This window comes from Metarhizium acridum (genome assembly GCF_019434415.1).
Source record: "Metarhizium acridum strain ARSEF 324 chromosome Unknown scaffold_568, whole genome shotgun sequence".
Taxonomy (NCBI): Eukaryota; Fungi; Ascomycota; class Sordariomycetes; order Hypocreales; family Clavicipitaceae; genus Metarhizium; species Metarhizium acridum.
Window position 1 is genome coordinate 1,919,126 of NW_027094041.1, and position 14,661 is coordinate 1,933,786.

The 14,661-nt window shown below is 51.5% G+C and overlaps 4 protein-coding genes and 2 non-coding genes across 6 annotated transcripts; 5 read left to right on the forward strand and 1 right to left on the reverse strand.

The window, feature by feature from the left end:
* Nucleotides 1–140: 140 nt before the first annotated feature.
* J3458_019964 lies at nucleotides 141–239 on the forward strand. Its single transcript has one exon. It is a non-coding gene; the product is annotated as a tRNA-Leu (tRNA).
* Nucleotides 240–793: 554 nt separating this feature from the next.
* On the forward strand, nucleotides 794–896 carry J3458_019965. Its single transcript has one exon. It is a non-coding gene; the product is annotated as a tRNA-Leu (tRNA).
* A 4,108-nt stretch (nucleotides 897–5,004) lies between these two features.
* Nucleotides 5,005–5,934, forward strand: J3458_019966 (uncharacterized protein; the record flags this gene model as incomplete). Its single annotated transcript, XM_007814391.1, has 1 exon — nucleotides 5,005–5,934. The coding sequence occupies one exon, from the start codon at nucleotides 5,005–5,007 to the stop codon at nucleotides 5,932–5,934; it is 930 nt and encodes a 309-aa protein (XP_007812582.1).
* A 605-nt stretch (nucleotides 5,935–6,539) lies between these two features.
* Nucleotides 6,540–7,316, forward strand: DYN2 (Dynein light chain; the record flags this gene model as incomplete). Its single annotated transcript, XM_066121784.1, has 7 exons — nucleotides 6,540–6,588; nucleotides 6,674–6,696; nucleotides 6,757–6,790; nucleotides 6,848–6,882; nucleotides 6,953–6,979; nucleotides 7,073–7,142; nucleotides 7,252–7,316. 7 exons carry the CDS (start codon nucleotides 6,540–6,542, stop codon nucleotides 7,314–7,316), a joined length of 303 nt encoding a protein of 100 aa, XP_065973401.1.
* A 3,886-nt stretch (nucleotides 7,317–11,202) lies between these two features.
* J3458_019968 (uncharacterized protein) lies at nucleotides 11,203–11,601 on the forward strand (the record flags this gene model as incomplete). Its single annotated transcript, XM_066121785.1, has 1 exon — nucleotides 11,203–11,601. The coding sequence occupies one exon, from the start codon at nucleotides 11,203–11,205 to the stop codon at nucleotides 11,599–11,601; it is 399 nt and encodes a 132-aa protein (XP_065973402.1).
* Nucleotides 11,602–12,231: 630 nt separating this feature from the next.
* Nucleotides 12,232–13,464, reverse strand: J3458_019969 (uncharacterized protein). Its single transcript, XM_066121786.1, has one exon. It carries the CDS (start codon nucleotides 13,229–13,231, stop codon nucleotides 12,659–12,661), a length of 573 nt encoding a protein of 190 aa, XP_065973403.1. The 5' UTR covers nucleotides 13,232–13,464; the 3' UTR covers nucleotides 12,232–12,658.
* Between the last annotated feature and the right edge of the window lie 1,197 nt (nucleotides 13,465–14,661).

Consider the following 14,661-nt stretch of genomic DNA (forward strand, 5'->3'; position numbering starts at 1 on the left):
AATACAAAATACAATATTTTCTAGTGCGCAATCACGGAATTCCATATTTTGGGTCATGTCGACGAAGTAGTCAGCTTATTCATTACAGAGACGGCTAGCCATAATAGAGAATAACAGTTCAAAAGTCATCAGTCGCATTGGGTGAGATGGCCGAGTTGGTTATGGCGTCAGGTTAAGGCTACCTTAGCACCGACCTCCTGATGGAGCAATCCTCCTGGGTTCGAGTCCCAGTCTCATCATTTATGAAGTTGCCTTTTTTTTTTCCCTTTTTGCTACTTGCCCCAAATATAGACTAGCAATATTCAGTTTAGCATTTTATGTTATCTAGGCTACGGAAATACTAATCGGTCCTTTTACTTGAAATGTAGCTACACATGGAGCTTCTTAGCAAATTGCTATTATGCCACCCGCAATTCCAGAGAGATTCTTGCCACGAGTTGGTAAAAAACAATGCCGGCAGAAAACCTAGTTACGTGTTTCAACCACCTCAATAATGGCATGAGTATCTGGCAAATCAATACACAGCAATTTACGCCTACCTACTAGGCAGGCATCTGTCCATTTGCATATTATTCTCTGGTGCTGGCTGGAAGCGTGATTTTTTTTTTCTGGCTCCGATATCACGACCCAGTCAATATGAACTACGGAGGTATGAAATGTGTAGCAAATGGGGCAACAACCCCACAAATGACCGGCGCTTCCTTGTAATATGGCATTCTGGTTTTTTTTGTCGAGGGCTCCGGATTTTCTGTATGAGATTGGATAAGAAGCCCCGTCGCCAACAACCTCATCGGGTGAGATGGCCGAGTTGGTTATGGCGTCAGGTTAAGGTCACCTTAACAACTACCAGATTCCTGATGGAGCAATCCTCCTGGGTTCGAGTCCCAGTCTCATCAAAGATTTTCTTTTTGTCTTTTGACGTTCTTTCATAATTTATTTTATTTTATTTTATTTTTTCTGTGTGTGGCATCTTCCTCAACCGTGAGGGGGTTTATGAATGACGGGCAGCTATGAATGACTACCGTGCTATTTCCCCTTTTTATGCGACATTAATTCCTTACTCTTGACAGAAGACTTGCCATTATCGTGCCGTCAATCCCGTTGACACATGGGCAGCAGCATGTCGTTCACCTTGGCCGAGGCGTGCTCCCTATTTGGATGTGCAATGGAGGCCAGGTTTTCCTCAATATTACGCTGACAGAGCTAAAGTATACGGAGACGGATAAGTCTTTGTGAGCATTATCGTGTTTCTTCCGGCTGTTTGTGATTTGACCGTAGGTATCACTAGCCCAAGGTTGACAGTCGTAGTGATATGGTGATCCTAACGTAAGTTCAAAGGACCCTTTGCTTGAGACCCTGATTACCCAAAGCCACAGGTTTGGTATACTATATTTTATGAATCGTGTTCCATATGCTGCTGCAGACACAAGACTGCGTCTCTCGCTGGGGAGGCTATTCCACTCATCATGCCCGACCATAGAGCCAAAGAGCCAAAGAGCCGCAGTGACGGTCAGGTGTCTGCGTGTTCGTACAGGCAATATCAACGGTGCTTGGACTCGGCGTTGGGACATTAGGAGTGCCGCAGAAGATAGCAGTTTTGCCGGGCTGGGCGGCGACTCCCTGGCCGCGATGCTCATTGCTGCATCGTGCTAGACGGGTGGCATCTTCATCTTGGCCACTGTTTCTGGTAGCTGTCATGACACTCTCGCACTACTATGGGCAAGAAGCACTATCTGCAAAGGACATCTTACATCGAATCGATGCTACCGAGTGGACACAGCTTCTTCTACCTTACGAGACTCCCAACAACCGGAAGCGAAACATTCTGACGATATACAAGACACCCGAGAATGGGACGCCCAGCAAATTTGCAACATCTGGGCAAATACATTCATGGCCGAACTCGCAGCCGCCCGAGCACGAACGGCATATACAATTATGGCATACTTTGCTGCAGCGTGGGCTCCGACTCTCAGCAAATTCATGGACGCCCATCAAATCTACTTCGGCATGGTGTTTTCGGGCCGCGAGCTACCCATCCATGGTGAATTCGGTGTTGTTGGACCACTCATCAACATATTTCGGTTGTTAGCGGAATTGTCGGTTGAGAGTCATCGGAAGACCGCTGTCTTAGCATTCCTTGGATGCATCCCGAACGGCACTCAGACACGAGAGAACGGTTTGGAAGACGATTTACCGCCATCATGGCCACGCAATTCGACTTTGAAGAGGCAGAACTCAGAACAGTTTCTGTCAGTGGACAACAGCCGCACTGACATGCAATCCGGAGTTCCCCTGAGCATGATCGTTCGAAGCCAGTGGCGACTGAGTCTTCTACTCTGGCGCCCACTTTTCTGAGGAGGGCATATACCATGTTTGGTCTATCGATTAGATCGGAGAGAACTGCCTTCTACCAGGCGATGACGAGAGGCACCAGACACGACCTTATGCCACAGGAGATGGAACCGACTATCCGACAGTGTCGCCCGCCCAGATGGCCTCGCCTACATATGCTTCACCTCAAGGACTATTGGCCAGGCCAAGGCGGAGTAGCAGTGTACTCGCAAGGGCCTGGTAGCCATTTAGCAGAACCACCTTGTTCGTCTCGCTGCGACTGAAAGAACTCTGATGGCTGAAGTCGTGCCCCCTCGTTTTCAATGAAAGCATCCATGGGATCTTCCCTATCATCACGTACGGTGCCATGCTGCGACTGGCGTTACCAGGGAATACCCAACACCATTCCTGGACGCACCTTCAAGACTGTGACTCGGCCATCTTTACCCCCTCACTCGCGCGAGTGCTCTGGATTCTGACAAGTACCCCCGTGTACGTGATGTATGTTTAAGTCATATTCCAATTTAAAGTGCAGGATTGGTATAATAAAATTATCTACAGGTCTACTTAGCCGATGAAGCTGTTCTCAATCCGTTCGTGAAGCGTGGGCAAGGAACCGTTTTCTGTTCAACATGTATGGCCCGACCGAAGCGACATGCGACGCAACAATCAAACAATGGCACCCAAAAAGCATGTCACACTTGGCCAGGCAAACCCGTCTAGCAGGGTATATATATACTCGATCGCAATCATTGTCTGCTACGGCCAGGCGCAGTGGGCGAGCTGTATCTGGCCGGCATCCGGGTATCAAATGGATACATCAATCAGCCCATGGAGAATGCGAAACCGACCCCTCCCTGACTCCATCTTGCGGGACTCTGATCAGAGATGTACACATTGGGCGATTATGTATACTGGGATAGCGCCTTTGGAGGGAGCCGGAGGGAGCAGCATTGTCCGCAAATACCGAACTCAAGCTGCAGGGCTTCCGGCTTGACCTCGATGACTTGGAAGCACGTAGTCTCAAAGCCATCCCTGAATGTGGAGGTGCTGCTCTGAGCCTTCGTGACAGCCATCTAGTGGCAGCGTACCAGATCTCCGGCACGTCAAGGAATGCATTTGACGAGTTGGACGTCAAGACGCTCGTTGGCGATGCTCTACCCCCATACGAAATGCCCCGGAGATGCTCTAAATTCTCTCTTACAGCGGCAGACAAACTGGATTACGAAAAGCTTGAGCAGATGGAACATACTAGGGCTGAGAGTTTGGCAGCCTCAACGGAAGAGCATGACGAGGACCGAGATTAAAATTGGCTGCTGCCCGCGATCTGATGGCTTGACTCGAGAATACTCATGGACCAAGACTCAGACCTTACGGTGCTGGGCAGATGTTCTATCCTGCAGTTACGGCTTGCTAGCCGAATCTCTTCTCTCATCCAAACGACATTTTTCCGTCAGAAGGGGCATCGAAAAAGCCGTCACCTTGGACTTGGCGTCTTCAGTGGACGAGTTCACGGAGGAAGAGGCAGCTGGGGATCACGTCGGTGTGGCCATCGCGTCTTGACCACAATAGAATGCGAGTTGCCTTGGAAGAGTTCTCAACCTCACATTGCCACGGTGAAAGAATTAAAGCATCACCACCAGCTCCTCCTCAAATGCACTATCAAGGCGCGGCTTGCTGGAATGTCGACGCCGACATAATCACAGCCGGCTTCTGGCGGCCTACCTCTCGGATATCGGTGTGAAGAATATGCCTCCCTCCTTGGATGAAGGAAGCTCGAGCCTCGCACCATGGCGAATCGCGCATGTTACAACTCTCGAAGGATGCAGAGACTGCCTCAGAAGATATCGTAATCACCCACCTACAATGCATCAAATCGCTCTGGGCATCGTGTCCTTGGTTTCACAGACTGAGGGCCAGACCACGCACCATTTGATCTACCTCGGAACACAGGAGAATTATGTGAGCAACATCGGGCTCTTTTTTTGTGCAACCATTACCAATCCGCGTCTCGAGGTGGTCGAAAATGGGTGACGAAAGAGCAGCCAAGGGCACCAAACCCGATATGTTGTCACTTACAGGGCAGTTTACAAACGTCAAGGATTCAAGTTGAACCAACCCCGATGCGCATAAATACGAAACCGGGTTAGCGCAGGGCATACCTCCGCCTGATTTCCACCAACCAAGTTCAACTCGGTCTTCAACTCAAGTCTACAAAGCTGACATACTGACAACCCCTCGGCCGAGGAAACCATCGGCATGGAACATGTCATGGTAGTCTGGTAGTTTTGGTTTGTTTGCATCTGGACAAGGCTGACAAGCTCCACCACATTGTTGCCGCTTACACTACTCCGTGTAAAGGTTTTTGGCGTTGTTTAGCTCAAGGTCCATTCCTAGACGACCGGAGTAACTGGCTCCCCATGTATCCCTAACTCCGTGAAGGCACTCGCGCCCCTTGGAATAGGCCGAGTTTTCGCGTTTCTCGCTTCTATGGCTGCTGAACTCTATCCCTGCCCAAGATGAAATGGGGTATTTAATCTGGCAACCGCCGCTGCCTCTAACGCTGATGGAACGTTCTTCCCTACCCAAAGAACAGACACAAGATTCCAGCAAAACCATCAGCAGCTTCACTTGGCATTCGCCTCTTCCCCAGTCATCAATACACACATAATGAGCAAACTCCTCGTCGTGTTCGGAGCCACAGGTAACCAGGGCGGGTCGGTCATCAACTCGGTCCTCGACGATGCTGCTCTCGGCCAGGAATACAGAATCAGAGCAGTAACCCGCGACGCGTCCTCGCCGGCAGCACAGCATCTCCTGCAAAAGGGCGTCGAGGTCGTCACAGGCAACGCCGACGACACAGCGTCGGTCGAGAAAGCCCTCCAAGGCGCTCACACGGTATACTTTCTCACCACCACCATCTACGACAACATGCTGCAAGAGCGAGAGGTCTCACAGGGCCGGCGCATCGCCGATGCCGCCGTGGCCGTGGGCGCAAAGTATCTCATCTTCAGCACGCTGCCGTCCATCGACGAGAACTCGGGCGGCAGGTACAACAAGGGAGGGCACTTCGACTGCAAAACCCAGGTCGAGAGGTACATACGGACGCTGCCGATCAAAAGCGCCTTCTTCGCGCCGGGCTCCTTCATGCAGAACTTTGCGACAAACTTGCGGCCCAACGCTACGGATGACGGCACCTACGTGCTCGCCACCGTTGCTTCTCCCGCCACAAAGCTGCCGCTCATAGACATCACCGAGACGGGCAAGTACGTGTCTGCTATTCTGGCGGACCCGGACGCGTTTCAAGGCAAGACTCTGTGTGCGGCTACGGGGCTGTACACCATGGAGGAGATTGTGGGCATCATCAGCAAGAGTACCGGCAAGACTGTTGCGTACAGGCAGCTGCCCGAAGAAGTGTTTCGGAAGTTCCTGCCTCCAGCCATGGGGGATTACATTGTGCACATGCTGTTGTATATACAGGACTTTGGATACTACGGGAAGAACACGGAAGAGCTGGTGGCTTGGACGGCGGGCCAGGCTCGGGGGAGGCTGCACAGTTTGGAGGACTACCTCGCAGAAAATCCGCTGGAGCTGAACTAGGCGGTGCTGTGTAATGAGAAAGAGTGGCTGAGAATCAAAAAGGTAGGGAAGAAAAAGAACAAGTTGATAGCGGTGATGCCAACGCGGCTCTGATGCCGATATGACAAGCCCCTCCCAAGTTTCGCAGCTCTTGGTTCCAACTTCCCAGTTCCCCGTGTGGAGACGCGGGAGTTGCCAGGATTCCCTCCCTGTTCGGCCGTTCGTCCCACATGGCTCAAGCCAACTTGGAGCTTTGTTTACTCCTGCGGTCCAGCTCGAGACCTTGCCATCTACAACCCACAGCATTGAATCATACAACAGCCTACATTCCGACTGTGACTGAACGATCCAACATCCACCGCCATCCCGCCCCAACCATTGCCGCTACCGACCAGTGCGTATGTCCCCTTTATTGCAACTCCGCAACGCATCAAATCTGCCTATTACATAAACAGGGGCCAGTGCTCCCTCATTCAAGGATCACGCCTCCTGGATGGCAAGACTCCAACCGTCCGAATCAGGGGGCACGCATACTTCCGGAAGGGCCATTTCGTGCTGAGACTCTAGCACAGGAACACCACGCGCAAAATAAAACGCAAACGCGACATATCCCACCTTGCATCGAAATGGCGGACAAGCAGGCAGAAACTCCCGCTTCCCGGGAGAAGCTTGAAGGTGCGACGAGCCGTTCCCAGTGATGGGACCCTTGGCCCCCCATGGCGCCGGGACTTGGAAACTCTTGCTGACACTGGACGCGCAGCCCAGATCAAGTCCGCCGATATGGTGAGGAGCGGGCGATGCGACGACAAGAGGCCGAATGGTGAGCTGACGGGTGCGAAATAGACCGAGGACATGCAGCAAGAGTCGATCGAAGTCGGTACGTCGGACACGTCGCAGCAACGCACTCTGACACGGGGATACTGATGACGCGCAGCCCAGGAGGCCATGTCCAAATTCACCATTGAAAAAGTATAGGCAACCGACCAAGATCCGTCACCCTCGGAGCGCATGTCTTTGTTAATACGTACAAACACCACAGGACATTGCCCAACACATCAAGCGCACAGTTGGTCAACCCCCCCCCCCCCCCCCCTAAATCCCGCATCGCTGCGCTATCTATCCACCCTTCTCTGCCCGGCCGTTGTTAACGATGACGCAGTTCGACGAGCGAAAGGGCCCGACTTGGCACTGCATTGTCGGCCGCAACTTTGGCAGCTTCGTAACCCACGGTTCGTCATGACTCCCCCCTATCTACCGTACTGTTGTATTCATGTTCCCCGTCACGTTTGTCTTCTACCCCCCCCCCCCCTTGAATCGAAATCAACTGACTTGTGGCAGAAACTAAACACTTTATCTACTTCTACCTCGGCCACTGTGCCATCCTCCTCTTCAAGACGCAATAATGACGACAGTGAATGCGACGACGACGACGACGACTAGCCAGACGGACGTCCATAGTACCACATCCGCCGAGCGTGTACGATGAATAAGGAACTATGAGTTTTCGAAATTTGCTAAGCGACCACGGTGGGAAAGCTTGTGTGTTTGTGTCGGGAGCGGGACTTGTCGGACGGGGGAAAATTCGCCAGGATAGTATGAAGAGGAAAAAAAAATCCATTTGTCTTGTCCCTAGTCTGGGTCATCATGTTGTCTCTTTTTGTTGGGACTGTGCTCGTTGCGGGATATGGTGAATTAGCCGTGCGGCAGACTGAATTAGATCTGCTTTGCTATGCGCAGCTCTACTGATTCTGTCAGATGCCTGATTTCCAGACACGGTCCGATGCCGGATGCAAGCTATGACGATGCTACTGAGCAGAGAAACTGTCCGAAGATGAGCCAGGGAGATGGATACAAGAGGGGTTGTGAATCGAGTCTGTGCACTTGTCGGCAGTCTGGCTGCATTTCTGCAACGTCTTTTGCAAAACACACCCGTCTTGGTATATACTGCAGGCTTGTCTTGCAAACGGCCCTGCGGTTCTCCGGTGTTGATGCCTGACCTAGGCCGATAGACGTATCTGGAGTCAGACTAGGCAAACGCGATACAGCGCATCTTGTCGGTCTTGTCGTGCTCGCTCTGTTCCTTGCATAGTAGTCGACGTCTCGTTGAGTCTGCATCAAGTCTTGTCTGGACTACAAGACGGGGATAACGGGCTGCTATATGCCCACGTGAAGATGTCAAGCAGACTCTCCACTGGGTTCCCCTGATGCCACGTACAAGAAGAACAGCGTGTATGAGTCGCCAACTCCCAATGCATGACGTGCGCCTTTCATCTGCCTCGCTTCACACTCCGGTGCTCTTCCCCGCATGCCCAGCAACGCCCGTCCTCCGTTGACCATGGTACGTTGCCAAAACGCAACACCACACCACCACGCTGCTGATGCAAATATCACCATGCGCTTGCTGTGGGAATGTGCTCGACAGATTCATATCGCTGGATCCATGTATCCGGGCATAAACCTCCTCCCGGCTCCCGATGCAACCCGTTCCGGCCAGCGTCGCACACACCTCGGTGCACAGATCTCAGATGCACCGGCACCCTAGCCAACCGCACATGCACAACATTGACTCTGTGACAGCCATCTTGTCCTGGACAATCGCGTGACAGTTAGCTTGGCGGCTTTTCTCGTGCCGACCGGTATTGAATATTTTGCATCGCTACGCCGTGCTACTCCGTACATCCGCGCGAATACACCCGTCATGCGACTATTGGCGGGCGCCGGGACGTCAAGGAAATATCCAGCAACCACGAAGCACCGCGCCACTTCCGCAACACTAGAATCTTAAATCCCGCCCGTATTTCGCCACCGGCGGGGAAATACATTCATGGTTGTATGTATGTCGGGCGGACCCGGCACGGAATAGGTTGACGCAGGTGGATTGGGATACAAGGCCCTTCTCCATCCTCCAAGTGTATGTAAGAGCAGAGGAAGGGGAAACTTGGTGATGCATCACTTTTTGTTTTCCCAAAACATCCACATGGGAACCTAAACCTATCTTCCCCGCTTCCACCCCTCCCCCTCCCCCCGATCTTGCACGAGTTTGGCCGTGGAACAAGTGAACTGTCCCCGGGCACGATATCAACGTTGCTTCTAGTGTGGGTGAGCCTCTTTCACGAGCAAGGCTGATTTTTTCTTTTTTTCTTAATCTTTATTCTCCACTAGGAACAACAGGCATGAGAATGGTTAAAGGTTCACGAACATGTTCATTGGGGAGGAGGGCAAGGCGGGTTGTATGGAACAAAGGTCCGGATAGCTCTCAGCCTTCCAGTTTGATAATTGACGTGAAAACAACTCTCGGCAGTGCCAACTTTGTGCAGTTCGCATCACCCTTCCCCCCACCGCCCTTGAAGCTTCTGGGGTGGTATTGGGAGAAACCCTCAACAGCAATAGCCGAATGCGGCATGGCGCCATCAAATCTTCCCAACTACTCCGTACTCCGTACCCATCTAGCGATGAAAGCGTCCGGCGGGATAGGCTGGTCGACCACCTTCCTGTCGGGAGAAGATGGTCACAATTGATGGGTGGGAGAAAGCTAACCCAAGGTGATCCGAGGGCTTTATCTGTTGACAGCTTGTGGCTTGTCATGATGATATTGGTGGCGGACCAGGACATGCCACTCGTCCGCATTCGAAACACCCTGGTCAGCATTGAATTGGTGGCCAAAGTGGCCCACGAGAATGGGCAAATGATGGCGTGGTATTATGAGTGGTTTTGTGTAGCTATATCCCCCCCCCCCCCCCCCCCCAGAAACTTATATGAAGCGGTCCATTGCCTTTTCGCTACCTTCTTCGCCCGGGCATGTGTACAGAGTAGTCTGTCAAAGAGGATTCCCTGCGATTGTGAATAGGCATACAAGAGTAGCATGGTGAGCCGCAAGCAATCACGGGTGGAAGCGCCCCAAGCGACGAAAAAGGAATTCCGAAAAAGCAACTATCCAACAAATACTTGGCGGAACAAGACAGCGCGGAGGCGAGGTAACCTTTGGCTTCCAGCCACCCACGTACTTGTCCTCCGCCAAAAAAGACGAGTAGCTGATGATTGGGCCAATGGCTGCTCTGCTTTGCCTCCAGGACCAGGGCAAGACCGGCGCTGGCCTGCAACGGGAAACCTCGATGAGTCTTGGGTCGCAACTACTTAAGTACCTAGGTACGTAGCCGCATATTCGATATACAATTGTACCGAGTACCCGATAGTCTATGGCGCCTGTGAGTTGTAACTTGTGGTGCTGTGCAACTCCAAATCGGCCATCATAAGACAGTCAGCTCAGCCGTCGCCTGGAAACTTGACGGATTGATGGAGTCGCCTCTCTTTCTGCATCCGAGCGAAATGGACCGATTACCCGGCATCCAGCAGCCATGAGGTGAGATGATGCTCGCCTCTGCACACCCCCCGACCTTGCTTACTTCGAGAACATTGCTGCATCTGTGCCGAATCTGATCACCACTGATTTGCTTCGACATTGTGACGAGAGACCTGGTGCGCCTCCCCCAGTCTTCTTTCGCAGTGTCTCGCAGTCACTATTGACGACGAGCGCAGGACGCCTTACCCGATTGGCATATACTCTGCAGCGGCTCCGTCCGGACAGTTGGGATTATCTCGTGTGGCATTCATTAACTGGAGGGCATGGTCCAATCCATAAACACAGCGAGAACAAATCTTCGGCAAAGGGATTCCTCCCTAGGCTCGTCCCAAAGAACGCTACTTATCGCTCTGAGTTATGATAGTATGCAGGACCCGGTAGATTCGGATGTAGACAATGGGGATGGCCATCCAGCCAGTGTCATTGCAGCCCGACGAATATGTGTGGTGGACAAACAATAAGCAGGACGGACAAGCTTACATGTCTCTTACGGTATGTACGGTCAGTGTCCCAACATTCACCCGATTCCGACACCTGCATGCGGTCAACACAAGACGTCAGATTTATTTCTGCTGCAGACATCAACAGCTTTGTGCCCGTACATACGTCGGACCCTGATGTCCAGCCACAGCGGAGCCACGCTTGTTACAAGGAAGGGTTGAAGGGTTATCAAGGTGATGATAGCCTACCTAGCAGGAAAATGAGATTCGTGCTGCCGGTGTACGTAGTGCGGAATGTGACCAAGTGAAAGGCAACAATCGCCCCCTTCAACCCAGCTGAAACACCTCTTGTTCATCTGCTTCTTGTTTCACGGGATGCTCGTCCAAGGTCTCACTACCCTGCGTCCTGTCAATCATTGATTGTCCGTGGGCTGCGGTGGGCTAAACTACACCATCACCCGTTCCTCTCAACGAACCAGACTCTCGTACATGTATGTAGCAACCCGCATGACATGGCGTTGGTTGCCAAGCAGGAGCCCCTTGCAATACTCTACCACTTTCTCGTCTATGCTATGGTCCTTTGCGATATTATGCCCTATGCCCTATGCTCTTATGCTCGACATTGTTCAACATTGGCGCATGTGGGTCTCCAACGGGCCATTTTTGTCGGACAGCGAGATGAAGGTGGAACAAATGCGTCGCCAGGGCGCTGCGCCAAAATATGATGTCTTGGATAAGCTTCGAGTTGCAAGACGTTGTGATCGCGCCTTCTCCTCTTGGAATAGTGCCATACCAAGACAAATCCAACCATTCTGTCTCCAGGAGATATATCTCATTGATCTGATGACCACAACCTGGCTATTTGCCTGTATTTGCAGGAGGCGGTAAAAGTATTCGACGTAGCAAGGTACTTGGCGTCTCTCAATGCCCTGTTCGGTCCTGCAATAACCAAGGTTGTTGGCCTATTCCCATATATCTTGCTGGCTATATCTGGTATAAATCTGAATGTTCCAGTACTGCTATCAAGGCATATTTCGAATATTATCCGATGAAGCATAGTAAGAGTTGAACTTGAGAATGCAATGCAATGCTCAGAACCAGTTCACAAGCAAGGAATAATCGACCACATTCTCCTTCCCCCATCTACTACTCCAGATAATATTACCATATTACTGTCAAGCAGTCTCGCACATCTCATCAGTGCGTCGGGAGAGGAGTGTTTCAGGCACGCAGGGTAATGGAAGATCGCAGGACCCTTGACTTCTTGGCGGGCAACACCCCACTCACTATCACCAGTTTTCTTGCGCAAGACTCCGTAATAGAAGGGCAATGGAAAATAACTTCACCTCGTTCAGAATGACCTTAAAGGATCAACTAAGGAGGTTCCCTCGGTATGCAGGACATCGGTGTCGCCCTATCATTGTATTGTACATATGCTGACCGAGAAGATACCAGGCTCCCACTGGAGGTGTGGCTGGCTAGAGTAATTGGTTGATACTCCGTACTCCGCAGTTAGGTGCAGACTTAAAATGCGAACCAAGAGCCAGGTTGCCAGGAAATCGTCTTTGGTGTTGCGGGCACACCATGCCCCACACGGACACCATTGAAGCAAAGGTACCTCGATGGTACACATGTAAGGTGTGGCCCCTAGGCATTCTCTGGTATTGCTCGGTGTGTGGTGATTTCCTGAGTTCAGCCGAGGGATGAGGTCTCGATACGTGACAAGGTAACCCAATCGCCACTCGCCTCTATGCGCTTTTCTTAGCAAGCCCATATGTAACTACCTAGGTACCTAGGTAGGTAGAGGTCAGGAGAGGCTGCCCAAGAGATCACACTGGAAGGCGAAATGTATCTTCGAACTTGGCTGTTTGGCGAGACGAGCCTGAACATGGGTTGGCTCCCTGATGTAGTGTTACCAGTGCGACTTTGGTAATACTGGACCAAGCTATTCCACTTTCTCCCATGGATGAGAAGACCTCGAGTCCATGGCTGTCCTCCGACTGATCAGGATCCGTTCAAGTAAACGAGCCACAAGGGAATACAAAGTGAAGCTCTTGAGGCAATATTCCAAAATACCACAATCCATACTCTGCCGGCCCATGACTAGACGAACCCCAAGCTTGAGCGGAGCGAACGTGATCATGTAAGTCGTCACGTTGTAGCACAGGCGGTCATGGAGCGTGGCGCAAAGTGGTTCAGTTGCTCGCATCACGGTGCGGCGTACGAAGTAAATGACAAGTAATAAACTGATCGAATTCCGGCTTGTTTGGATGGTCAAGATGGGTTGATGGGTAGGCGGGTTATCGGGAGACTTCTCAACTCTGAAAGAGATCACCATTGCACCTGACGCAACGAGAGCCGCGAAGAGTACAGATGCTGGAGGGGGGTGATGAGAGCGGGGCAAGCACTCAATCCATCGCGGGATTAGTAACAGACAGGCATGCCAAGGCGACCCATGGGTGTTTGCTTTCTCCAGGACCATGTGTGTTTTCAAACCCCGAGGCACGTTGCTCGACATGTCATGTCCCTCAGGCAACCAGGCTAGCTACTAGGCAGCGCCAATCGGCTTGCCAAGAAGGTCTCCCAGAGTTGGTGTAGAGTCAGGTGAAGGGATCATTACTCGGAATTGTAAAGTGCGTTTTGCACGTGTGGAGAGACGTGGTGACTGTAACAGAGACGAGAATCAAAAGTTGCATAAGTGAATACATTTTAGAATACAGAACAATGCGGCCGATGATGGCTGCAATCAAGGGCACGGAGGTTGGCCCTGGCTCAAAGTTCCTGCAAGGGGTCGGATGGTTAGTCGGCAACGACTTCAGGATCTGAGTGGAGCTTAGCCCTGTACGACTATGGGTAACGTGCATTCAAGGCAACTACGCAGCAATCGTTCCTGCTTTTCGCATTGTCTTTATCAGACAGCCATTTCTGGACTTCTATGAACACACACCGCTGTGTCACCGAAATATGTTTGCTTGTGCATGCGCAATTGGATCGCCTCCAACATCTCGAACATGGCCAGTGCTAGTGTCCGGCGACCATCACCAATTAGCCGCAACCACGTTCGGATGGAGGTCCGGTCAGGTACGTACTTGGTCTCCCCCCCCCCCCCCCCCGGTCTGGCGGTAGTGGCCATCTGGCTCAAGTTGACGAAGGGCCACCCGGCCAGTTGTGCCACAATTCAGACCGTCCGCAATAGTTTCAATTACAACAAGTATCGAGCTGCTGGATAAAATACTAGTACTATTGCACGGAGTATGGGGTAGTGCCGAGATATGGCCTCTAGTCATTACTGCGGTCGTCTGCTCGTAGTGTCCTTCCCTGCATTCGTCCATGAACGGTACAAAGCCTGTACTTGTTAATATATAATGTATATATAAATATATACATTATATATATATATATATTGTACGGAGTACAATATACTAGATCAGCCAGCCGAAGCGAGCCCTTGACAATAAATTTGATCTCACTGCGCGTTGTGGATCCATTGACAGCTTAAGCCCAAAATAGGCTCAGGCCTGGCCCATATCGCCAGTCTGGGTGACCAAGGATTATTCACACCGAGGACAAACTCGGGCTTGCGCCGGGCTTTGCGTTTGTCTGCCTGCGCAAGAGACGAAGCAAAGTTTGTTCTTTATTCTATTATATGCATGATGGCATATTCATAATAATAGCATATGATTGCATCCGGGTTGCCACAGTGGAAAACATGTATCCACCCTGGTTAAGCATAGTCCATGAGAACATGCCGGCGGAGCGATTAAGCATCTGGCAATTGAAAACAAGCTCCGGCTGAACGTGCAGCTAGGTTCCCTCCTAACTGGTTAGCATAAGGGTACTCCGTACAATACCATCATCTCAGCTCGGCAATTATTTTTGTTTCATCTAGCGGCGGCATTGTCAATTGGTGTGATGCTTGGGCCCAACCCGACACACTTGCATCGCAAA

Excerpts from the sequence above, each read along its gene's own strand:
- J3458_019969 (XM_066121786.1), bottom strand. The coding sequence starts at position 13,231 with ATGTCGAGCAACGTGCCTCGGGGTTTGAAAACACACATGGTCCTGGAG.